This window comes from Prinia subflava, chromosome 23 (assembly GCF_021018805.1).
Source record: "Prinia subflava isolate CZ2003 ecotype Zambia chromosome 23, Cam_Psub_1.2, whole genome shotgun sequence".
NCBI lineage: Eukaryota > Metazoa > Chordata > Aves > Passeriformes > Cisticolidae > Prinia > Prinia subflava.
Window position 1 is genome coordinate 6,924,694 of NC_086269.1, and position 23,667 is coordinate 6,948,360.

General features: G+C 59.4%; 2 protein-coding genes across 5 annotated transcripts; both read left to right on the plus strand.

Moving 5' to 3' along the window:
• The first annotated feature begins 1,744 nt into the window (after positions 1–1,744).
• Positions 1,745–14,582, plus strand: ELAPOR1 (endosome-lysosome associated apoptosis and autophagy regulator 1). 4 transcript variants are annotated; one of them, XM_063418376.1, is made up of 22 exons: positions 1,745–1,935; positions 3,915–4,035; positions 4,831–5,023; positions 6,229–6,376; positions 6,983–7,063; positions 7,316–7,421; positions 7,498–7,647; positions 8,004–8,092; positions 8,166–8,343; positions 8,942–9,070; positions 9,153–9,243; positions 9,334–9,439; positions 9,515–9,652; positions 9,756–10,010; positions 10,575–10,748; positions 11,590–11,755; positions 12,551–12,647; positions 12,723–12,824; positions 13,356–13,482; positions 13,551–13,729; positions 13,811–13,976; positions 14,127–14,582. In XM_063418376.1, the coding sequence occupies exons 1-22, from the start codon at positions 1,837–1,839 to the stop codon at positions 14,304–14,306; spliced, it is 3,075 nt and encodes a 1,024-aa protein (XP_063274446.1). In that variant the 5' UTR covers positions 1,745–1,836; the 3' UTR covers positions 14,307–14,582. The 4 variants fall into 4 exon arrangements, with proteins under 4 accessions (XP_063274446.1, XP_063274447.1, XP_063274448.1 ...); XM_063418377.1 differs by having other exon boundaries at positions 14,190–14,582; XM_063418378.1 differs by having other exon boundaries at positions 1,747–1,935; positions 14,238–14,582.
• An 800-nt stretch (positions 14,583–15,382) lies between these two features.
• SARS1 (seryl-tRNA synthetase 1) lies at positions 15,383–23,339 on the plus strand. The gene is made up of 11 exons (XM_063418380.1): positions 15,383–15,585; positions 17,796–17,866; positions 18,021–18,101; positions 18,625–18,783; positions 19,246–19,389; positions 19,672–19,827; positions 20,580–20,801; positions 21,490–21,619; positions 22,454–22,611; positions 22,698–22,827; positions 22,903–23,339. The coding sequence occupies exons 1-11, from the start codon at positions 15,450–15,452 to the stop codon at positions 23,055–23,057; spliced, it is 1,542 nt and encodes a 513-aa protein (XP_063274450.1). The 5' UTR covers positions 15,383–15,449; the 3' UTR covers positions 23,058–23,339.
• Positions 23,340–23,667: the final 328 nt, after the last annotated feature.

The following is a 23,667-nucleotide window of genomic DNA, read 5'->3' on the forward strand; positions in this document are numbered from 1 at the left end:
GTGCTGACAAAGCTGTGATGGTAACCAGGGGACAGCCACGGTGTAGATGAATACAGTTGTGCTGGTAATGAGAGGATGGCCATGGTGATAACAGGACAGCTGTGGTGGTAGCAGGAGGATGGCTGTGGTCGTGACAAGGGGACAGCAGTGTGGGTGACCAAGGGATGGCTACAGTGGTGATAAGAGGATGAGCATAAAGTGACCGCCACATAGGTGAAAAGGGAATGGCTGTGGTGGTGACAAGGCCATGGTGGTGATGAGGGGACAGCAGTGATTCTGGCATTACTGGGAGAAGCAGCTGTGATGCCTGCTGATGGTGGCCCTGCTGTGGGGGCACTAACAGGGGGTCATCAGCTTAATGGTGCCTGGCAGGCTTCATCTGCCAAGGTGACACTGCAGATGCTGTGGGATGTGGCCACCCTATGCCACTGTCTCCATCTGTGGCACAGTAGGCATGGGATTGTCCCTATGCTGCTGTGGGAACAGGCATGATCCTTTCCTGTGGCCGTGTCCCCCATGCCTGTTATGGTACTTGCTGGCATCCCTGTGCCACCACAGATGGACAAGTGTCACCAGTGTCCCCTAACCCACAGGGTGACCCTATGCTACCAGAGTTGTAACTTCTGTTACAACAGTAGCTGCCTTAGCTATTCTGTTCCCCGTGTCCTCTTGTGACTGTGGCCCCCATATGCCTGTGTTCCCCGTCTCCCTGTGCACAGATCAGTTGTGTCCTCCATGTCCCTCATGTTCCCATATTGGCTGTGTCCTTCATGTCCCCCTATGTCCCCCATCTTCCTGTAGCCCCATATCAGCTGTGTTCCTAAGTGTCTCCCATGTCCCCCATCCTCGTGTGTCCCTGTACTAGCTCTACACGTACCCAGTGTCCCTGATGTTCCTGTGTCCCTCGTGTCCCCCATGTCCAGAATATGCAGCCTTATGTGTCCCCTGTCCTGTCCCCAGTGCAGTGGGTCTGGCCTGGCTCTGTGAGGACGTGGCCTGGAGACACACAAATGGGACACAGTCCCTGGTGGGGTGGAGGCGGCTCTGGGGTGCGGGGGCTCATGACTCCCCATTGCCATGTCCCGGTCCTCCCCCAGCCCCGGGAGGGGCGGGAGGAGGGGCTGTTCCCAGGGGCATGATGCCCCATGGCGCTGTTCCTGGAATAACATTCCCAATTTCGTCCCAGGGATAAATTCCGATGCCATTCCAGGGAACACATTCCGGGGATTACATTCCGAGTCCTGTTTCCAGGGATACACTCTCGACGATGATGGGGTTCCCGGTGCCGTTCTCATGGATAGCACTCCAGTGCCGATGCCCAGCACCAATCCCGGGATACTATTCCCGGAGTCCTGTTCCCATTTCCATTCCCGGGAGTAACTTTGGGCGTGCCGTTCCTGGGACTTCCATTCCCGTGTCTCTGTTCCCGATACCGATGCCCAGTGACATTCCCATGAATAACATTCTCGATGCCCATTCCTGCTGCCATTCTCATGGCAAGCGTTCCCGAAGGCGATGCCGGCTTCCGTTCCAGGGGGTTCTATTCGTGATCCACTGCCCGTTCCCGGGGGCAATGCCGGGTGCCGTTCCCAGGGGTTCCATTCCCGGTGCCCGTTCTCGGAGGTAATGCCCCGTGTCGTTCTCGCGGGTTCCTCTCCCGGTGCCTATTCTCGTTCCCGGGGGCGATGTCAGGGGTTCTGTTCCCGATGCCGTTCCTGGGGGCGGGGGCAGGTGGCGGCAGGTGCGGGGAGGCCGGGCCGTTGGCGGGGGCGGGGCCGCGGCGGCGGTGCTCGCACCGGCCGATCTGCCGCCGTTGCCACCGCCGTTGCCGCCGCCATGGCCGATACCGGAGCCCGGTGGATGCCGCTGGCGCTGTGTCTGGCTGTCACCGTGTCACCAGGACGCACCGGGGAGCAGCTACATGTCTGCAAGGAGGTACCGGCACCGGGAATGGGGGGGGGGGGAAGGGGGAGGGAAGGGAGGAACCGGTAACACACCACTACCACTACCCCCAAATTCCCCCCACGCACCCCGGAGATGAAAACGGAGTCCCGGAACACGGATAGGCCGCTCCCTATGGGATGGAGGAGACAGGTAGGGGTCAGGGGTCTCGGTGGCACCGAGCATGGGGCGTCTCTTGTAGCAGGGAGGGACTGGCCGACCTCCGGGGGGCCCGGGAAGGGGGCTTTGCTCCCAGGGGCTTGGCCAGTCCCCGAGGGTGTCCTTGAATACCCCAACAGGCGTCACCCCATCATCGTCCCCGAGTCCCTACCCCTCAGACACATTGGGGTCTCCCCAACTCCCCTCCGTGCTGCTGGGGGGGATGACAAGGAGCGGGGGGGGGGACGGGACACACAATCACAATGGCCACGTGCCATTCCCAGCCCAGCAGACAGTGGCCAAAGTATCCTGTGAAGAAAAACTGTCACCAGGATCTGTCTACCTTGGGGACAGCAGGTGAACCCTCTAATACTCTTCCTGGGTTGTCCATCCCGTCCCACCTTCCCCCCATTTTTCTGCCCCCCTCCTCAGACCTGCAGCTGCTTTTAATCTGGGCCAAGATTTTTTTTTTTAATTTTTTTTTCTGTGATCCAATCATTTTTGTCCGTGTTCCATGATCCGGAGCTGGAAACAATAGACCGAGGCTGGCACCTGCCCCAGGAGCAATCAGTCCCCGAGAGGGGGTGTCCCCTGTCCTTCACTAGGGAAAACCCTTCTTCCTTCCCTGGCCAGGCCAGAGTGACAGTGGCAGTTTGGCATGTTCTCCACCCCCAGAGCCACCCTGGGGCTGAATTAGGTCAATTTATGTAGATTTAATAAAAACCTGGAAAAGTTTAGAAAAGAGAGAAAAAATACCCTCTCCCCAAGGGAACCCCTCGGGACTGAGAGCAATGTGATAGTTCGGGGCTGCTGAAAGTTGGGGTGACCCTCTGGGTACTCCCAGGGTGATGGGGACCTTCCTCTGTGTCCTCATCCCAGGGCCAGGGGCCCTCCATGCTGCCTGTACATGAGCAGGTGGTGCTGCAGGCATCTCTCTGTCCCCACTTTTCCTTCTTCACACCCTTGTTACCTCTTCAATCCCTCTTTTCCCTCCACTACCCCCATCCCCCTCTTCCTCCCCGCCCCCGCCCCCCCCCTTGCTGTGTTTCCAGCTGACGGGAACATCAAAGCAGTTGTTTTCTCATCAACCTGCCACGCTCCAGCAGCTGCTGGGAGCATGAAGCTACAGCACTGGCTCTTGACACCCCAGAGCTGCCACGGAGGGATGGGGAGCTCCCCCTGTACCCCAAACCCCAACACCGCCACCAGATGTGGCCTTCACCGTGCCCACGCTGTCTGTCCCTGGCATCAGCTCACCAGCCTTAAGCCAGTCCCAGCTTGGTGCAGCTGGCAGGATGGTGGGGTCGTGGTGCCCTTGCTGTCCCCAGCACTTCCTGGTTCCCCCTAGTCCCCCCTGCACTCCCCCACTATGCCCGGGGTTCTCCCAGGCTGTATCCAGGTTGTGCCATGGCTGTTTTATGAGCAAAATGTATGACAGGCACACCGAGGGGTGTGACAGTGCCATGTGCTCCCAGGAACGTCGGGGGGAGGGGTTGCAGGGCTGTTGGTGCTCCAAGGATCCTGGGCAACCCCAGCCAGGTCACCTCCACCCAAGCACCCCCATTTCCCAGCATCCGCCCATACTGAACTCCCCCCGCCCCTATATCCCCCCAACCCTGAGCAGCCTCCCAAGCCCCCTCACCAGGCCCTGGGCACCGCAGGACATTGCCATACCTTAACTCAAAAACATCCCTTCAAGGCACAGCCGGGCCCAGGAGCCAGGGGCAGCCCCTCTCAGGGAGCACAGGATATGGGGCAGCCCAGGAGGTCTCAGCATGCAGCTCCCCGCCATGTTCCCTCTGTGTCTCCTGCAGTCCGAGTACCACTACGAGTACACAGCATGTGACAGCTCAGGCTCGCGCTGGAGGGTGGCTGTACCACACACGCCTGGACTGTGCACCGGCCTGCCCGACCCTGTCAGGGGCACTGAGTGCTGTGAGATTCCGACCAGGAATGGGATGGGGTCAGGTTGGATCGGGTGGGAATGGCAGGGATGGGAAATGAAGGTGAGGGAAGGGAGAGAGCAGGGAGACAAACAAAGCAAGTGTCAGCTCCAGTGCAGGCAGCAACAGGAGGATGGAGTGGGATCAGTGGGATGGGAATCCCCCTGGGATAGGATGGCAGAAGAACTACAAACACTGGGATGGGATGCAGTAGCGATCACATACACACAGACTCTCTGGGATGGGATAAGAGGGATGGAAATTACCCAACACATCAGAATAGCATGGGATGGGAGGGGAGGGATGGGAACCACACACATACAGGCGTTGGGATAGCATAAAATGGATGGGAATCACACATACAGTCATGGAATGGGATCAGAGGGACAAGAATCACACACACACACGCTGGGGTAGACAGAAATCCCTTCATCCCACACATGCACCAGGACAGGATGAGCAAGATGAGAATCCCCTTCACACAAACTCACTCACCAGGATGGGATGACAGGATGGGAATCCCAAACACATGCCCCCAAACCTTAGGAATGCCCCAGCTCCATGGCAGAGGGTTACATCCTGCCTTGATTGGGCAGAACTGAGCATCAGGTACCAAAAGTCATGGATGGGGGGTTGCCTTTGTGGAATGGTCAGAATGGGGGATCCCAGCACCTCCAGCAGCTGAGAGCACTCGGAAAAGCAGAACTGAGGGTGATGAGGCTGTAACAGCACCAGGGGGATCGAGGGTGACCCTCCACACCCTGTGCCCCTCTGTCTCCATTGGTAGCATTCTCCTGCAAGGCGGGTGAGTTCCTGGAGATGCAGACACAGACGTGCCGGCCCTGCGCTGTGGGCACCTACTCACTGGGCACTGGTGTCCGCTTTGATGAGTGGGATGAGGTGCCCCATGGCTTCGCCAATGTGGCCACCAACCTGGAGATGGATGACGGCTTTGGCAATGCGGCAGAGAACTGCACAGCGTGAGTCACTGTGTCACTGGCTGTGATACCAGCACATGGGCACCCGGCATGTCAGGTCTGGCTGTGGGGCACAGTGAGCAGGCTGGGTGTGACACCCCTGTGCATTCATAGCACTTGGTTGCCCCAACAGCCTTCTGTCATCCTGCCCCGGAAGATGACACCAACAGGGCATTATAGGGGCACCCTGGTCACAGCAAGGGAACACTCAGCAGCATCGGCCCCTCCAGAAGTGGCAGGACCCCAACCCCATGGGACCCCCCTGCATCAACATTCCCTAGAGACAGATCACCCATGGAGGTCCCTGCAGCAGCTTTGGGGGTGTCTACAGCACCCATGGGGGTCTTTACATCCCTATGCCACCAGCCAGTGCCTTTACCACCACAGCCCTTTGATCCTCACTGGCAACCTCTGAGCTCTTTTGGTTGTGCTGGCAGCCACCAGACCCTCCCAGTTGTTCCACAGCCATTAAACCTCCCACCCGCTGGTTGTACCAGCAGCCACCAAACCCTTCTACTTGTACCACAGCCATCCAGGCCTCTCAGTTGTACCAGCAGCTGCCAAGCCCTCCCAGTTGTTCCACAGCTACTGAACTCCCCACCAGCTGGTGGTATCAGCAGTCTAAACCTTCCTGGATGTACCAACCACTGAACCTTCATGGTTGTACCAGCAGCCACCAAACTCTCCTGGTTTTATCACAGCCTCTGAACCCTCTCAGTTGTACCATCAACCATGAAACCGTCCCAGATAGACTGACAGCCACCAAACCCTCCTGGTTGTGGCCATACCACTGACACTACTGAGCCCTCCTAGATGTACTGGCAGCCTCTGAGCCCTCCTGATTGTACCAACAACCACCAAGCCCTCAGTTTTACTGACACCACCACACTGCCCCATTGATGCCCCTCTCAGCCATTCCCTGCTCCCAGCAGCATGTTCCTTATCCAGCCACATTCCCAGAAGAGGGGGACCCCACTCTCTTCTACTTGCAGTACACATGGCTCTCAGCAGGGCCAAGAGAATCTCCCCAGGGATGTGTGTCTAGCCACCATATCTTGCCACATCCCCAAGCTGTCCCCAAGATCCTGTGGCCCCCATTTCCCCCCTGCTTCCCGGGGACCCTCCCAGCTGTCCCTACAATCCCTGTCCTGTCTGCTGTGGGGTTGAGAGTGGTGACAGGATCCCTGGGGCCATGTCACTTGCCCCAGGTCAACGTGGGTGCCACTGGGGGACTACGTGGCCTCCAATACGGATGAGTGCACGGCCACCCTCATGTATGCTGTGAGCCTCAAGCAGTCGGGGACTGTCACCTTCGAGTACATCTACCCTGACAGCAGCATCGTCTTCGAATTCTTCGTGGGTGATGGGGGCAGGGCTGGAGGGTGTGGGTCCCTGGGGACATGGGAGGGTCCTTGGGGGGCATGGGAGGGGTCTCTTGGGACATGGAGAGGTCCATTGGGATATAGGAGGGGGTCCTAGATGGCATGAAGGGGTCCCTAGGTATATGGGAGAGGTCCCTTTGTGAACTGAGTGGGACCCTGAGGACTCCTCAGGAGTCCCTGGGGACATGATATTTGTCCCTAGGGATATGGGAGGAGTCCCTGAGAACATGATGTGCATCCTTGGGGACCTGGGAAGGGTCCCTGGGGACATGGGAGGAGTCCCTGAGGGCATCTCCAGTGATGTGACAGGGGTCTCTGGGGACCTGGGGAAGGGGCTCCCGGGTATATGGGAGGGGTCCCTGTGGACATCATGGAGGTCCCTGCAGACTTGGAGGGGTCCCTGGGGACATGAGAGTGGACCCTGATGACATGAGGGGAGCCTCATGGGACATGGCAGTGGTTCATAGAGACATGAGGAGGAGTCCTTAGGAATATGGGAGGGTCCCTGGGAGCACAGTGGGTGTCCCTGGAGACATGCGGGGTCCCTGTGAACATGGGGTCCCTGACACTCTCCCTGCAGGTGCAGAACGACCAGTGCCAGCCCACAGTGGAGGAATCCCGCTGGATGCGTACGACAGAGAAGGGCTGGGAATTCCACAGCGTGAGTGTCCGGTGGGAGGTGACACCGGGGGGAGGTCCCTCAGTGCTGCCCCGGCATCTCTTGTCCCTCCCGTGGGAAAAAGATGCTCCACGAGACTGAGGAGGGGGCAGTGGGTGGTGACAGATGGGGGTGTCACACACCCCCCTCCACTGGCGCCAACCCCCTCCTCGGCAGCGGGATCCCCCACCCATGGTGCCAAACCCGTCCCTGGCAGTGGGATTACTCTGGGATCCCGTGGGATCTCTCTCCCAGGTGGAGCTGAGCCGCGGGAACAACGTACTGTATTGGCGGACCACCGCCTTCTCCGTCTGGTCCAAGGTGCCTAAACCCGTGCTGGTGAGGAACATCGGCATTACAGGTGGGTGGGAGCAGGAGGGGGGTCTCGGGAGCCGCGCACTCCCCTCCCAACTACCTGAGCCCCCTCCTGCTCCCAGGTGTGGCCTTCACTTCCGAGTGCTTCCCCTGCAAGCCTGGCACCTTCGCCCCTGCCACCGGCTCAACTGCCTGCCAACCCTGTCCTGCTGACACCTTCTCCGGCAAAGGGGCCAGTGCCTGCCAGCCTTGCAACCCTGACACCTACGCCGGTGAGCGGGGACACCTGGGGCTCCCCCCTCCAGAGCTGTCCCTCTAATATGTGACTCTGGGTAAGGGAGGGGCGATGTGGGGAGCAGGGGTGACCCGACATCCCCTGGTGGGGACAGTGTTGGGGCCCCTTACAAACCTGACACCTGTGCTGGTGAGGGGGAACACCCTTAGGGGTCCCTTTGTCCCCCCATTCTGCAGCGCAAGAGTGGCCCTGGGGGAGGGAGAGATGATGTGGGGAGCAGAGAGCACCCACTACCCTTTGGCTGGGAGGGAAGAAAAGGACACCCTGCATGGTGGGAACAGTGCTGGGGTCCCCGGGCTGTGCTGGCTCACCTGGCGTGTCCCCCCTTGGCAGAGCCCGGCTCAGGGTCCTGCAAGCTACGCCCTCCCTGCACGGACAAGGATTTCTTCTATACCCATACAGCCTGTGATGCCAACGGGGAGGTAATGCGGGGGCACCCCGGGGTGGCCCCCATGTCCCCCAGTGTCCCCCCCAGCTCACCCACTCCCCCGGCAGACCCAGCTGATGTACAAGTGGGCAGAGCCCAAGATCTGCAGTGAGGAGCTGCCGCAGGCGGCCCGGCTGCCACCCTCGGGGGTCAAGACCCGCTGCCCCCCCTGCAACCCTGGCTTCGCCAAAGGCAACGGCAGCACCTGCCAGCCCTGTCCCTATGGCACCTATTCCAATGGCTCCGGTAAGGCAGCCCCATCATTGCCCCCAAAGCGTGATGGGGGCAGCCCAAGCTGCCAGGGGAAGGTGGGTGCCACTCCAGTGCAGGGTTGTCCCCTCCTGTCCCCATGGCTCCAATAATGACATCCCCATTATTGTCCCCAAGGAGTAACTGGAGTCCCTGGGGCTGGCAGGGGGATGTAAATGCCACCTCAGTGCAGGGTTATCCCATCCTGTCCCCATCATTGTTCCTGAGTGATGACCACAGCACCCCAAGCTTACAGACAGAAAGATGGTGCCACCATGGTGCAGGCCTGTCCCTATGCATGCAGTAAGAACATCCCAGTTATTGTCCCTGAGAAATAACTGGGATCCCTGGAGCTGCCAAGGGAAGGTGGGTGCCACTTCAGTACAGAACTGTCCTCTCCTGTCTCCATCATTGTCCCCAAGAGGTGGTTACCAGGGTATCCCTTCTGCAGGGAGGTGAATGTGGTACTACCCTAGTGGAGGGCTGTACCCTCTTGTCCCCATCACTGGCCTCAAGGGGTAAGCAGGGCACCCCAGGCTGACAGAGGGGGAGGTGGGTGCCACTCCTGTGTAGGGCTGTTGCCTCCTGTCCCCAGCTTGCCTCAGCTGCCCAGAGGGCACTGAGCCGGCGCTGGGCTTGGAGTACAAGTGGTGGAACGTACTGCCCCCCAACATGGAGACCACCGTGCTCAGCGGCATCAACTTCGAGTACAAGGGCATTGCAGGTAGTGGCAGAAGGCTGTCCCTTCCCTGTCCCCTACTGGGGGACTGCCAGGGACCCCTCTGAGCATCACTGCATCCCTGCAGGCTGGGAGGTAGCTGGGGACTACATTTACACAGCAGCCGGAGCCTCTGACAGTGACTTCATGATCCTCACACTGGTGGTCCCTGGCTTCAGGTGAGGTGGGGACCACCATCAGGGTGTCTCCAGGAAGCAGGGGGACATAGCCATGGGGCAGAGCTAGAAGTGTCCCCATGCTGTCCCCAGCCCTCCAAACCCAGTGCTGGAGGACATAGAAAGCAGGGAGGTGGCCAGGATCACCTTCGTTTTCGAGACGCTGTGTAGCGTTGGCTGTGAGCTCTACTTTATGGTGGTGAGTGGGGAGACACAGCAGTTTTGGGGGGACACAGTGAATATGGGTGGTGCCACCATGCCCCTGTCCCCACAGGGTGTCAACTCACGCACCAACACTCCAGTGGAGACATGGACAGGCTCCACAGGGAAACAATCCTACACCTACCTGGTGGAGAAGAACGCGACCACGAGCTTCACCTGGGCCTTCCAGCGCACCCCCTACCATGAGGCGGTGAGGGACAGGGGGCCCTGCTTTGGGAGGGCTGGAGGGCCCCACTTTGGGGGAGTCTGGTGGGGGCCAGAGGGGCAGATGGTGATGGTGCTCTTGGTGCCAGGGCCGGCGGTTCACCAGTGATGTGGCCAAGCTCTACAGTGTCAACGTCACCAACGTGCAGGGGGGGGTGGCCTCCTTCTGCCGCCGCTGTGCCCCTCAGCCCACTGGGTCCTGTGCCCCATGTTCCCCTGGCAGTGCCATGGACCCCAGCTCAGGCACCTGCCAGCCCTGCCCACCTGGCACCTACTTACGGGGTCACCCCTCGGACGGAACACCGACCTGCCATCCCTGTGGCCCTGGCACACACAGCAATGAGGTGACTGGGGGTGGCATGGGGTCCAAGTGTCCCTAAGTGTCCCCACGAGTGATATAATGGGCCCCAGAGAAGTGACACCAGCCTTCCTCACACCCAGATGTCCCAGATGGTGGCACTGGCCAGTACCAGGAGGGTGACACCAGCCCCCCCAGTCATCCTGGTTGTATGACACTGTGTCCCCCTGGAGGTGACATTAGCCCCTTACAGCCATTGTGGGTGGGTGACAGGATGGGTGACAGTGTGGGCAAGTGTCTGATCCTGGGTGGGTGATGCCTGCCCTCCTTGGCCATCTCCAGGGAGGTGGCATCAGCCCTTTGGCCACCCTGGGAGGGTGAAAAGGTGGATGACAGTGTCTAATCCTGGGTGGCTAATGCCAGTCCCCCAGCTGTTCCCAGTGAGATGGCACTAGTCCCTCCCAGCTACCCCAGATGGGTGACAGTGGGTGACCCTGGTGGGTGCCACCATGGCCCTGCTGTCTCTGAGGTGCCACCTCAGAACAGTCCCCAGAAGGGTGTCCCCAGTGGGTGGCATGGCCATCCCTGAGTTCCTTGTCCCTGTTCCCAGCTGCGATCGCTATGCTACAACAACTGCAGCCTGGCACTGCCACTGCCAGGCCAGATGCTGCACTTCGAGTTCCCGTTGCTGGGCATGGGTGCCGGGGTGGGCACCAGGCCCAGCTTCACTGCCAAGGGGCTGCGCTACAGCCACCACTTCCGCCTTAGCCTCTGCGGGCACCAGGTGAGAACCGTGTGGGCAAACACATGTGCACACATGAGAACACACCCGGGGAGTGGGCACAGACACACAGGTGCAAACGTGGGCACATGGATGGACACTCAGGAGAGTGTGCACATATGGGCAGGAGGCCATGGAAACATACATTCAGACATAGGAGCACACCTGGGAAGGCACACAAGGATACACACAGAGGGCACAGAAACGTGCATGCATGTATGGGAAACAAGTGCAAACATGAGCACACATGGGGGTGTGTGTGCACTCACAGGCACATGAGTACAAACACAGGCACACAGATGGGCATGCAAGTGGGTGGGCATGAACACGAGTGCAAGCATGGGCATATGGGTAGGCACTCAGGAGGGTGGGCACAGGAACACAAGTGGGCACAGTTGGGCACACGTAGGCAGGAGGGCCCAGGAACATGCATGCACACATGGGCATGTGGATGGGCAAACATGGGCACACACCTGGGCACATGGATAGGACAGGGTCATGCAGGTGGGCACACACAGGCACACATGCTTGTAGTCATGCAAACACAAGGACATGTATGCAAACACACATTCACACATGCAGGTGTGCAAATACATGCGTACATTCAGTCACATCTGCACACACACACACACACACACACACACACACACACACACACACACACCCTTGTGCAGTAACATGCACAGTCACACTTGTTTCCACAGTTGTGCAGACACATGTGAACACTCATGCAGACATATGTGGACACTCGTGCAGCCACACCTGCACACCTACAGCCCTGTGCACCCAAATGCCAGTCCCTTTTACACACATTCCCACACACATGTCATGTGTGTCCCTGCAGGGCAAGAAGATGGCCTCATGTGCTGACAGTGTGATGGCAGGTCGGGGGAGCCCTGCCCGTGTAGTCACCTCTTATGTGTGCCAGGCCATTCTGGTGCCCCCTGATGTCACTGGAGCCCATGCAGCTGTGTCTTCTCAGCCTATCAGCCTGGGTGACCACCTGCTGGGTGAGCAGAGTCAGGGGGAGGGGCGGAGGAGGAGAAGGGGTGCCCTGAGTCACTGGGACACCCTGGGGCCACTGAGACACATGGGCAAGACAGGTGCTGGAACACCTTGGCTGCACTGGCACACCAACACTGGGACACCCCTGTGGGACTGGGCCACCCTTGTGGCACTGAGAATGGGACACCTTGTTGAGACTGGGACACCCTGGCAGGACAGGGACCAGGACATCCCAGTGGCACTAGGACACATGGCTGGGACAGGAAGACAGGGAGTAGCCTACTCCAGTGGCACTGGGATTCCCCAGTGGGACTCAGACACCCTAGTGGGACTGGGACACCCCAGTGGAACTGGGGGTGGGATACCCTGGTGGGATTGGGAGACTCTGCTGGGACTGGGACACTGGCACTAGGACATTTCAGCACAGGGTGGCACAGGGACACCCCAGTGGGACTGAAATACACCCTTGTGGGGCTGGGACACTACAGGGGCACCTTGTTTGGGATTGGGACATTGTCACTGGTATACCTTGGTGGGATTGGGATACACTGCAGAGGGACACATTGGTGGGACTGGGACACCCCAGTGGGACTGGGACTCCTCAGTGGGACTGGGACACCATGGTGTGACTTGAGACACCCTGGTGGGACTGGGACACTGACACCGGGACACTCTGTTGGGATTGGGATATCCTGGTGGCACTGGGACACCCTAGAAGGACTGGGACATTCTGGTGACACTAGGACACTGGGACTAGTACACACCCCAGTAGGACTGGAGACATCCCTTTCTCTCTGCAGGTGTCACCACCAGCTCTGTGCTGGACAGCATCGTGTCTCCCCCAGAGCTCTTCCCCCCTGGCCACCCTGACCTGCCTGACATCATCTTCTTCTTCAGGTGCAAGCAGGTGACAGGGAGTGACACCCACACAGTGCCCCTGCTGTCCTCCTGACCCCCCATGTCCCCTGGCAGGTCCAACGACATGACACAGCCCTGCAGTGGTGGCCGGGCCACCACCATCCGCCTGCGCTGTGACCCCCTGCGACTCAGCACTGGCACCCTGGCTGTCCCCAGGTGGGGAGGGGACACTTGGGACCCCGAAAGGGGGTTTGGGTGACCCAACCATCTCCTGCTGTCAGGTTGGGCACATCCCTGGGGTGCTTTGCTTTGGAGACACCACTGTCACAAGTGTCAGTGTCACCCTGGCTGTTCCCAGGTGGGGAGAATGGGACACTGGGGACACCAAGGGGGGCTTAGGGGACTCCCAAAGTTACCCAAACATCTCCTGCTGTCATGGGTGCTGGTGTCCCTGAGGTGCTTCGCTTTGGGGATGATATTGACATGGTGTCAGAGTCCTTCATGCTGAGATGTCATCCTGGCTGTGTCACTGGTGCCCTGCATGTCCTCAGGTTGGCAGTGAAACAAAGGAGACCCCGGGGGAGGTTTGGGGACCCTCACGGTCTTCTGCTGTCATGGGTAGATACTTCTTTGGGGTGCTTCACTTTGGGGATACCGCTGTCATGGTGTCTCGACCCTGGGGTGTCTCCTTGGCTGTACTTTGGGGTGTCACCACCACCCGAGTCCCTCCTTTTTGTCCTTCCGCAGCAAATGCCCCGAGGGCACCTGCGATGGCTGCACCTTCCATTTCCTGTGGGTGACGGCCGAGGGATGTCCCCGCTGCTCCAGCTCCCACCACCGCCCCATTGTCAGCGCCTGTATCGGCGGCGTTCAGGTACCGCCCCGTGTCCTGGGCTGGGCTGCAGCTCCCGCAGCCTCTGAATCCCCTTTCCTCCTCACCAGAAAACTACCTACGTGTGGCGGGAACCCCGGCTGTGCCACGGTGGGGATGCCCTGCCACCGCAGGTGATCCAGGCGTGCCGGAGTGTGGATTTTTGGCTAAAAGTGGGAATTTCCACTGGGACATGCGTGGCCATCTTGCTGGCTGCGCTTGCTGCTTATTTCTGGAAAAAGACTCAAAAGTGAGCAATTGGTGGCAGGATTTGGGGACAAGGGGGCTAGCACTGTTTCAGGGAGAGTGATGGCATTGCCTGCATTCCCAGGTTGGAATACAAATATTCCAAACTGGTGATGGACACGGCGGCCCGGGAGAGTGAGGCAACGTCGCCTGACAGCTGCGCCATCATGGAGGGGGAGGATGCGGAGGATGAGCTGCTCTTTGCCACCGAAATGTCACTTTTTGGAAAACTTAAAGCCCTGACGGCTAAGGTGAGGGGTGGGGAGATGGAAACAACCCTAGAGTAACCACCGGACAAGCCGGGTGGGGGTGGGATTTGAGGATGGCCTGTGCCTCAATTCCCCACCCCTGGGAGCTCCGGGCCTCAGTTTCCCCACTCCAAGAGGGTCTCTGGGCATCAGTTCCCCACCACAGGAGAGCTCCAGGCCTCAGCTTCCCCACCACAGGAGAGTTCTGGGCCTCAGTTTCCCCACCACAGGAGAGCTCTGGGCCTCAATTTTCCCACCCCACAGCGAATGCCGGATGGATTCGACTCAGTCCCACTCAAGACGTCATCCTGCAGCACTGATCGAGAGCTGTAAGAGGACAGTGGGGGGGACCCTCGCATCCCCCAGCCCGCCTGGGAGCTGTGACGGGGCAGAGGCACCCACAGACACCCCACCCCCGGGCAGCTGTGAAGGGAAGGAGGTGGCACGCACAGCCCACCCCTTGGTGCCCCCCAACGTGGCCTTAGGGACCCGCTTCGGACCGGAGCTTCGTTATGGCTTTTGTACGTGTGTCCCCACCCGTGCCCCCCTCTGTGTCCTCCCCATCCCGAGCACCCAAAAATGCCAAATACAGGAGTGGGGTTTGTATAAGGGCTCCATGTGTGTGGGCACACAGGGCGGGAGGGGCACGTATAGGAGGGGGTGCAGGTAGCTGAGTGTGGGCACCCAAAATGGGTGGGGGAAGAGTGTGGGTGTGTGTGCAGGGTGTCACACAAGTGGGAATGGGTGCCCAGGGGTGGGGTAGGGGTGCACATGGGGGGGGTGCAGCAGAATTTTGTCTTCCATCTGCACATCTCCTCATAGGGGAAGGGGTATAGGGTCCCCCACATGGGTGGAGGCAACAGAACCCCGCTGGGACCCCCAAGGAGGGACAGTGGGGTGACATGGGGTGACATGCAGTGCCACGGACAGGCACAGTCATGGGGTGCTATAGAGGGGTGTGGGGCAGCCCTTCACAGCCCTGTGAACACCTGAGGTGCGGGGCATCCTCGGGTAGGAGATCTCCAGAGCCCACCAGTATCCCTGGGATGTGGCTGAGGAGCCCCAGGTGTGCTCGGGGTGCGACGGTAGAACCGCGGAGACCCCTCTGGCGGAGGAGCTCAAGGATGCTTGGACTGGTCGGGCTGCTCCAGACCCCCCATATCCTCCCCAAACCCTCTCATACCTTCCCGATACCCCAGTCCTCCCGCCCTGCCTGGGCCTCTAGACCCGCTGGAACTCCCCTTGGTGGGGTCAGGGATGCTCGGACGGCTCGGGCCCCCAGACCCTCCATACCGCTCCCGCACTGCCCCTGCCCCTCCACCCCCCGTTCTCCCGTCCTGCTGCGCCACCTCCAACCCACCAGGGGGCGCTGCTGCAGCCCCGCCCGCAGCGCCGCGGCCACGCCCCTTCCCGCGCACGCGCGCGGAGCCGCTGTCCCCGCCGGTGTTCCCGGTGCCGCCGCCGCCATCACCAGTCATGGTGCTGGACCTGGACCTGTTCCGCGCCGACAAGGGCGGAGACCCCGCCATGGTGCGGGACATGCAGCGCAAGCGCTTCAAGGACCCCGCGCTGGTGGATGCGCTGGTGCGAGCGGACGGCGCCTGGCGGAGGTGTACGTGGGGGTGGGTGGAGCGGGAGGGAACCTTCGCGCTGGGGTCCCCCCAGGGCTTGTCACCCCCTTGTCACACGCGGGCATGTCTCCCCCTCCCGGTGCCTTTCCTCCCCTACCCCGTCAGCCTGGTGACCGGTCCGCAGGAGATGGGATCCCCCCAGCATCGCCCCCCCTTCTCGAGGATGGAGGGTCCCCCAAGGCTCCCTCTCTCCCGCTCTTCCTTCCTCCTGAGAACCTGGAGCCGGCTCCCACACTGATCCCCGAGCCTTCTCGCTGAGATGGGGTGACCTTTAGGGGAGGTCTTTCCCACTCTCCTCTCCTGTTTGGTGATTCGTACTCGGGGATCACGCCGGTGGATCATTCCCCTCTGGGACGGGATCCTGTGGGTAGATCGCAGCAGAGACTGAGGGCTTGTTCCTGACTGGACCCCCCTGGCCCCTAATCCCAGGGATTGAGGTGGGAGAAGTTCTCCCACTAGAACCGCCTTCCCTCCTGCCAGGCTGGGGGGCAGATCCCACGTTCCTCTTAGCCCGCACATAGATCCCGTCCCATTGCGATCCCCAGGGATGCGCTCCTTGCACTGCCACAGGCTCTAGCGGGGAGGGGAGGATCCTAGACAGTGCCACCCCTAGATTTGGGGTACACCCACACCAGGACGGCTGGCGGGGGGGGAGTGGGGGCGTGGAGCAGGACCCATGTCCTCGTGGCTCCTGGCGGGATACAGGGCAACGGGATCCACATCCAGCTCCGTCAGAAGGTGCCGGATGTGGAGAGGCGTTGGAGGGCGGCGGGAGGAATGGGTACTCCCAAACCCCGCCATTCCCAGGGCACCCCAGCATTCCACTGCTGCAGGATGAAAGCGGCGCTTCGGGCTCCCCCCTTTAATGCGTTCGCCTTGATGTCTTTGTGGGATCTTGCCCGAGCATCTCTGTCTCCGGCCGTGGCCTCATTTTATCCCAGAGCGTTTCAACCCACGGGATCAGCCGCTTCCCAGCCCCCTTTCCCGCAGGCTCTGTGTCCCCGGGACGGCGGTGCTGGAGAACGGGGGGTGGCTGCAGGAGGTGGCAGGGTGACGCAGGCTGGCGGGATGCGCCGGCTGATGCAATCCCGCGGCGCCGGTGCCGTGAAGTTCGTGCTTTGCCGTGCCATGTCCTGTTATGTGTTCCCTAGCTCTGGATCCCCTGGGGACTGATCCCTTCCGTTAGTGGGGTGGCACATTCTCGGCGTTGGGTGTCCCCAGCTTGAGCTGCCCCGGGTCCTGGGCTCTGCCCTTTCCAGCCCTGGGGTCATGAAGGGGGATGTAACATCCATGCTCCCCTCATCCAACAGCCCCTGAATCTCATCACTGTGGCCTCAGATCCCACAGTCTGCTCAATTCTTAGCAATCCCATCCCGCTGAGGGTCTCGTCACAGTGTGGGGTCCCAGCACAGTGTGGGGGTCCCGTTCTGACAGGGGAGTCCCAGCATGGGGGAGCTCTGAGCCTGTGGAGGGAGGGATCCCATCCTGGCATGGGAGTCCCAGTGCAGCATGGGGGAGTTTCAGTCTGGTGTGGGGATCCCAGCCCAGTATGAGTGTCCTAGCCAGCACTGCGGGGAGGGGGAGGGGGGGGATGGGATTCCAGTGCAGTATGGAGATCTTGTGTTGATATGGGGGGGTCCCATCCTGATGGAGGGATTCCCATCTTGGCAGGGTGGGGTTCCCAATCCAGCATGGGGGTTGCAGCGCAATATGGGGGATCCCAGCATGGGGTGGGGATCCTATTCCAGTGCATACTTCCCAGCCTGGTATGGGACTTCCAGCCCAGTGTGGTAGATCTCATCCCCTCATTGGGGTCCCAGTGTGGAGGTCCTATCTCAGTGTGGGGGTTCCTGCCCAGGATGGGGAATTGCAGTGTGGAGTTCTCATCTTAGAGTTGAGATGTCCCATCCCAGCGTGGTCCCAGTACATCAGGGGAGTTTCCAGCCTGGCATGGGGGTCCCAGCGCAATGTCACTCCAGGTGTTTTCCAATGACATCCCTACTCCCTGCAGCTCTGTTCCACACGATCAACCTCTGTTCTCCCCAAACCCCCAGGCCTGGTGCCTGTGGGAATTCCTGGAGCTGCCACCTTCACTGCTGTTCCTGTGGGGGCTCCATATCACCTCTCTGCACCAGATGGGGGCCCCAGCCCTTCTCCCACTCCAGGTGACAGCCACTGCCTTCTTTTCCAGGCAGATTTCGTGCCGACAACCTGAACAAGCTGAAGAACCTGTGCAGCAAAACCATTGGGGACAAGATGAAGGTGGGGCATAAGTGCCCTGGGTGGGACATCACCAATTGGTGATATCTCTCCTTCTCCCATCCCTCCAGCCTCTCCCTTGTGTCACTGAGGGATATTTTCCTCCTGGAATTTTACTCTTTAACTCTCCTGGGGTTCCTTTTTCCTTCCACTGCAGAAAAAGGAACCAGTAGGGACAGATGAGTCGGTACCAGAGAGTGCACAGAACCTGGATGAACTCACGGCTGATGTCCTGGGGGTGAGTGAAAACCCAGCTCCCTCCACTGTACCTACAGCTTGTCCACAGCTTTGCCTGATTTGTCCAAATTGGTGCCCCCCCGCAATGAGGGGGGGCCTGATGCCCCAGCTGGGAGGGTCCTTTATCTCCCAGTTCCACACCAGCAAAAGCTGAACTTCCTCAGTGTCCTTCATCTCCCCAGCATTGCTCTGTGTCAGTCAGGGGCTCATCCCTGGGAATTTGAGCAGCCTTAGTCCTTCCATGTTCTCAGTGGGTCCCTCCCTGCCTGCTTCGATCCCAACACTGGTTAATGAGTGTAGTGCTGGCTGCCATGGAAGCAGCTCAGGCCTTCCAGAGCCTAGCTTGTTGCCTCTTTGTCCCTTCAGGCTGTTCTTGAGTGTGTCCAGCCCAGGGACTCACTCCAGAATATCTTGAGGGTCTGGAATTCACTGTGCTGGGCCCAGGATTCCCTGTGCTGGATGAGCAGGCCCCTCTTCCTGGTGGTCTTCTCCCTCCCCCACCTCATCCAGAGGTCTCTCTTCAGTGCCTCCAGGTATCCCAGATAAAGAAAGTTCGGCTGCTCATTGATGAGGCCATCCTGGAGTGTGACTCCGAGCGGCTGCGGCTGGAGGCTGAACGTTTTGAGAGCCTTCGGGAGATTGGGAACCTCCTCCACCCCTCCGTGCCCATTAGCAATGACGAGGTGAGACAGGAGACACGGGAAGGGAGGTAGGGCTGGGTCAGTGGAGCCAGGAAGTTCACAGTGGGGAGCAGGGGGCACCCAGTGGGACATCCCCCCAAGCCGAGCTGGCTGGGTGGGCGGGTGAGGGAAATCTGCATGACAAGGCAGTAGTTCCCACTGGGATCAGACAAAGAGCAGCTCAGACAACACTAGGCACTCCATTGTTGGAGGAATTCATGGGAAAGGCGCTTCCTGCAGTGGGGACGGGTCTCCCTCTGCTGCCTCTATTCATCCCACGGGAATATTTGCCAGGAGGAGCACTACTGTGCCAGGCTCGTTGCCAAGTGGCTGCACAATAAGCTGCAGGCTGGAGTTTGAGCTCCCAAACTGGGCCCAGTGTGGTTAAGGGTCTAGTGTCACAGTGTTGCAGGGTACTGAGGAGGTGATAGGCCCCCACTCCTCTTTTTCTCTGGGTTCTTGCAGGATGCGGACAACAAGGTGGAGCGGGTGTGGGGTGACTGCAGCTGCAGGAAGAAGTATTCCCATGTGGATCTGGTGGTGATGGTGGATGGCTATGAGGGAGAAAAGGGTGCCATGGTGGCTGGCAGCCGTGGCTACTTCCTTAAGGTGAGAGCTGTGACCCCAGAATGATTGGTTTAAGAGGGGAATGAGGAGGGACAGGAGCCTTGGATTCTCCTGGGACGGATGATGGGAGCCTCCATGGTAGGGATATGGGATGGACTCTGACCACAGTGGTGCATCAGGATCTATTCCTGCTGCAGTCTGGGGTGATGCTGAGCCTGGCAGCCATTGCAGCTCTGTGGGCTTTATGTCTCCTGGGCACTCTGAGCAAGGAGGAGCAGCCCAATGGGGTGTGTGTGTGACAGGCAGTGTGACCCTTGTTCCCAGGGCCCGCTGGTGTTCCTGGAGCAGGCACTGATCCAGTATGCGCTGCAGAGCCTCCGTGCCCGGGGGTACACCCCGGTGTACACCCCCTTCTTCATGCGCAAGGAGGTGATGCAGGAGGTGGCCCAGCTCAGCCAGTTTGATGAGGAGCTTTACAAGGTAAGGGATTCCAGATTTGGAACTGGACCTGAGAGCAAGCCACTCCCATGGGGAGGGAGGCAGCAGGTGCCTCTGCCCTCTGGCAAGCAGCCTTGCCCTCTGGCAAGGCTGTGGTGGTGGCAGCAATGGTAGCAGTGGTTCTTTCCCTCTCTTTGGGATCCATCTGCATGTTGCGATGGTGATGATGTGACAGGGAGGTGGCTTGTCTTGAGGGTCCACCTCCATGGGAAACAGTGGGGACACTGCTGTGACAAGGAGGTGGCTCATCTCAGTTCCATCTCCATGGGTGACACACTGTGCTGGCCATGAGGTGACAAGGAGACAGCTGGTCTCTGAAGTCCATCTCTACTGGTGACATGCGGTGACAAGGATGTGGCTTATCTCAGGTCCATGTTTATGGGTGCCACATGATGGGGATGAGGTGGTAAGGAGGTGGTTCATCTTTGGGGTCGGTTTGTGCAGATGACATGTGATGGCAGTGCAGTGACAAGCAGGTGACGTGTTCTGGGGTCCATGGGTGACATAGGTGACAAGGAGATGGCTTGTAATGGTGATGACGTGACAAGGAGGTGGCTCATCTCTGAGGTCCATCTCTACGGGTGATACAGGTGACTTGTCCCTGCCATCAGCCCCTTTGAAGGACTAACAAACTCCTCCTGTGATGAACTCCCAAACCGTCTGGCCCTGGGAAACCTCCCAGCTGGAGGTGCAGGAGCAGCTGGAAGAGGGCGGGTGGCTCATGTCCCCTGCAGGTGATTGGGAAGGGCAGTGAGCGGGCTGAGGACAGTTCCATTGACGAGAAGTACCTGATCGCCACATCAGAGCAGCCCATTGCCGCCCTGCATCGCGACGAGTGGCTGCGGCCTGAGGACCTGCCCCTCAAGTACGCGGGGCTCAGCACCTGCTTCCGCCAGGAGGTGGGATCCCACGGCCGGGATACCCGCGGCATCTTCCGCGTCCACCAGTTCGAGAAGGTGAAGGAGTGGTCCTGGCAGGAATTCAGGGTGTACTGAGGGTTGCTGTGGGGTCCCAGTGGGAATTCAGAGTGTACCTGGCATCACTGTGGGGTTCCAGTGGGAATGTTTCGGTGGGAATTCATGGTGTATCTGGTGCCACTGCAGCATACCCAGCAGGAATTCAGGGTGTACCCATTTTCACTGTGGTGTTCAAGCAAGAAGTTGGAGTATATACCCCATATCACTGTGGTGTTCCAGTGGGAATTCAGGGTGTATGTGGTGTCACTGTGGGGTTCGAGCAGGAATTCAGTGTACGGGAGGTCACCATGGGGCGAACCGGATGGGAATTTGGGGTGTACTGGGTGTCAACTGCAGTGTTCCCAATGGGAATTCAGGGTGTAGCCAGTGTCACTGAAATGTTCCAGTGGCAATTCAGAATGTACCAGGTGTAACTGGTATTCTGATGGGAATTTGGGATGTTACCATGATGTTCCAGCAGCAATTCAGAGTGTTCCGGGTGTCACTGTGGGGTTCTGATGGGGATTTGGGCTATACCCAGTGTCACCGCAGGTTTTCAGTTGGAATTTAGGATGTACTGGGTGTCACTCGGGTTCTAGTTGGAATTTGGGCTGTACCCGGTGTCACCATGGGCTTCCAGTGGGAATTGGAGCTATACCTTGTGTCACTGTGGAATTTCTTGCTGCAGATTGAGCAGTTTGTCTACTCCTCCCCCCATGACAATAAATCCTGGGAGATATTTGAGGAGATGATGGCCACAGCTGAGGAATTCTACCAGTCCCTTGGGATTCCCTACCACATCGTCAACATTGTCTCAGGTAGGGGCTCCTGTGCCATGAGGGGTCGAGGGGGACCCTGACCTTCTTCCCAGCATGGCAATTTCTTGTCCTGGCTCATTGCTGTCCCCATACTGAGGAGGAAGAGAAGGGGACATTTTGTTTTCTTTGGAATCCTCCACCTTGCTCTGGGTCAGTGGCAGCAGGTGTGGGCACTGCTGGAATGGATTGCTCCTGCTGTCCCTTCCAGAGGGACAATTGGAATGTCCCAGCTCTTCCTGGAAATGCTCAAAAGAAAAAGGTCTCATTTAAAAGCTCCCTGTGGCTGAGTGGGACCCCTTTATCCTCTTGGCAGAGTGAGAACCCCACACTCCCACAGCCTAGTGGGAACCCCACATCCCCACGGTTGAGCAGGAATCCCTCATCCCTGTGGCCAAGCGGGAATCCCAGATCCCCATGGTGTAATCCCATTTCCCCATAGTCAGGTGGGAAGCCCATGTCCATGTGGCTGAGAAAAAGCCTCACGTTTCCATAGCTGAGAGGGACTCCCACATTCCTGTGACCAAGTGGGACCCCCATATCCCCATGGCACGGGAGGAACCCCATGTCCTGTGGCTGAGCAGGAGTTCCCCATCCCCGTGTCCAGTCAGGATTCCCACACTCCCACATCCCCATGACCAAACAACTTGTGGCTTGTTGACCCCACATTTCCATGGCTGAGACGTAACCCCATATCACTATGGCAGAGCAGGAAACCGTGTTGGATTGCGCCAAGCTGTGGGAGTGACTTTGGAGGCTTCATCCTACACTCTGCCCCAGGATAGGCAAATTCAGGATGGCAGTGGGACCCCCCACTCAGAACTGTCCCCCCTCCAGGCTCCCTGAACCACGCAGCTAGCAAAAAACTGGATCTGGAGGCCTGGTTCCCTGGTTCTGGCGCCTTCCGTGAGCTTGTTTCCTGTTCCAACTGCACTGACTACCAGGCCCGGCGCCTGCGCATCCGCTATGGCCAGACAAAGAAGATGATGGACAAGGTGAGGATAGTGGGCATGGGGGGGTTCTTCCTGTGTTCCTTTGCTTTTCCCATGTCACACGTATTCTCTGTGTCTCCCTGCCACAGGTAGAGTTTGTGCATATGCTGAATGCCACCATGTGTGCTACCACCCGCACCATCTGCGCCATCCTGGAGAACCACCAGACCCCTGAGGGCATCCGCATCCCTGAGAAGCTCCAGAACTTCATGCCCCCAGGTAACATCCCCCTGTGCCCTCCCCTACCCCCGCTCCTTGGAAGGGGGATGTGACAGGGGTCCATTGTCTCCCCAGACCTGCGGGAGCTGATTCCGTTCATCAAGCCGGCACCCATTGAGCAGGAGCTCTCCAAGAAGCAGAAGAAGCAGCAGGAAGGGGGGGGCAAGAAGAAGGCAGGGGGCGGACGGGATCAGGTGCTGGAGGAGCAGATGAAGAACATGGAGGTCTGAGGGTGTCCCCCTGCACCCCAAGGACTTTGGGGGCCTCCTGAGTCATCTCACCTTCATCGCCAGGCTGTGCCCTTTGCCATCGTCTTTGCCTCGGAGGGGAGTCACGGTCTGTCCCCTCAGTGCCACAAAGAACTGACACTGTCTCTTCCTATATGTCCTCCCTACCCTGCTGAGTGGGGCCGGGACCCCCCATGTGTCCCCCTCTCGCTGAGTGGTGTCGAGGACCCCCGTGCTCACATAACTTGTCCCTCCTCCATCCAAAATAAAGCCGGGAGCTGCTGAGCTGTGTTCTTGGGGGGTTCTGAGGAGGGAACGGGGGAGTCCAGCCTGGGGAGGTGTCTCCGTTGCACACCACCCTTCCTTCCCCCCCTCCTCCTCCCCGGTACTTTCTTCTCTCCATTCTCTTTCCCTCCTGCCAGCCCCACACAAAGCCCCAGACAAAGCCCCTTTGTGATGCAGAGTGGGGTCGAGGGCTCGCAGCCTCAGCCGCAGCTGTTGCCCGCCCTCCCCCCGCTCCGGGGTGGGGTGACACACGGGAGGGTTGCTCCCTTCCATCCCCATGCGGAGAGCCGTGGCTGCGCCCCGCTGTGTGTGCGCGGGCAACCCCCGG

What these genes read in the sequence shown, in the direction of transcription:
- ELAPOR1 (XM_063418376.1), top strand. Translation starts at nt 1,837, where the DNA reads ATGGCCGATACCGGAGCCCGGTGGATGCCGCTGGCGCTGTGTCTGGCT. An exon ending in CCTGTGATGCCAACGGGGAG is followed by an intron (nt 8,093 to 8,165) that starts GTAATGCGGGGG and finishes CTCCCCCGGCAG; the next exon opens with ACCCAGCTGATGTACAAGTG. An exon ending in GCACCCCCTACCATGAGGCG is followed by an intron (nt 9,653 to 9,755) that starts GTGAGGGACAGG and finishes TCTTGGTGCCAG; the next exon opens with GGCCGGCGGTTCACCAGTGA.
- SARS1 (XM_063418380.1), top strand. Translation starts at nt 15,450, where the DNA reads ATGGTGCTGGACCTGGACCTGTTCCGCGCCGACAAGGGCGGAGACCCC. An exon ending in GCGTCCACCAGTTCGAGAAG is followed by an intron (nt 20,802 to 21,489) that starts GTGAAGGAGTGG and finishes TTCTTGCTGCAG; the next exon opens with ATTGAGCAGTTTGTCTACTC. An exon ending in CATCGTCAACATTGTCTCAG is followed by an intron (nt 21,620 to 22,453) that starts GTAGGGGCTCCT and finishes TCCCCCCTCCAG; the next exon opens with GCTCCCTGAACCACGCAGCT.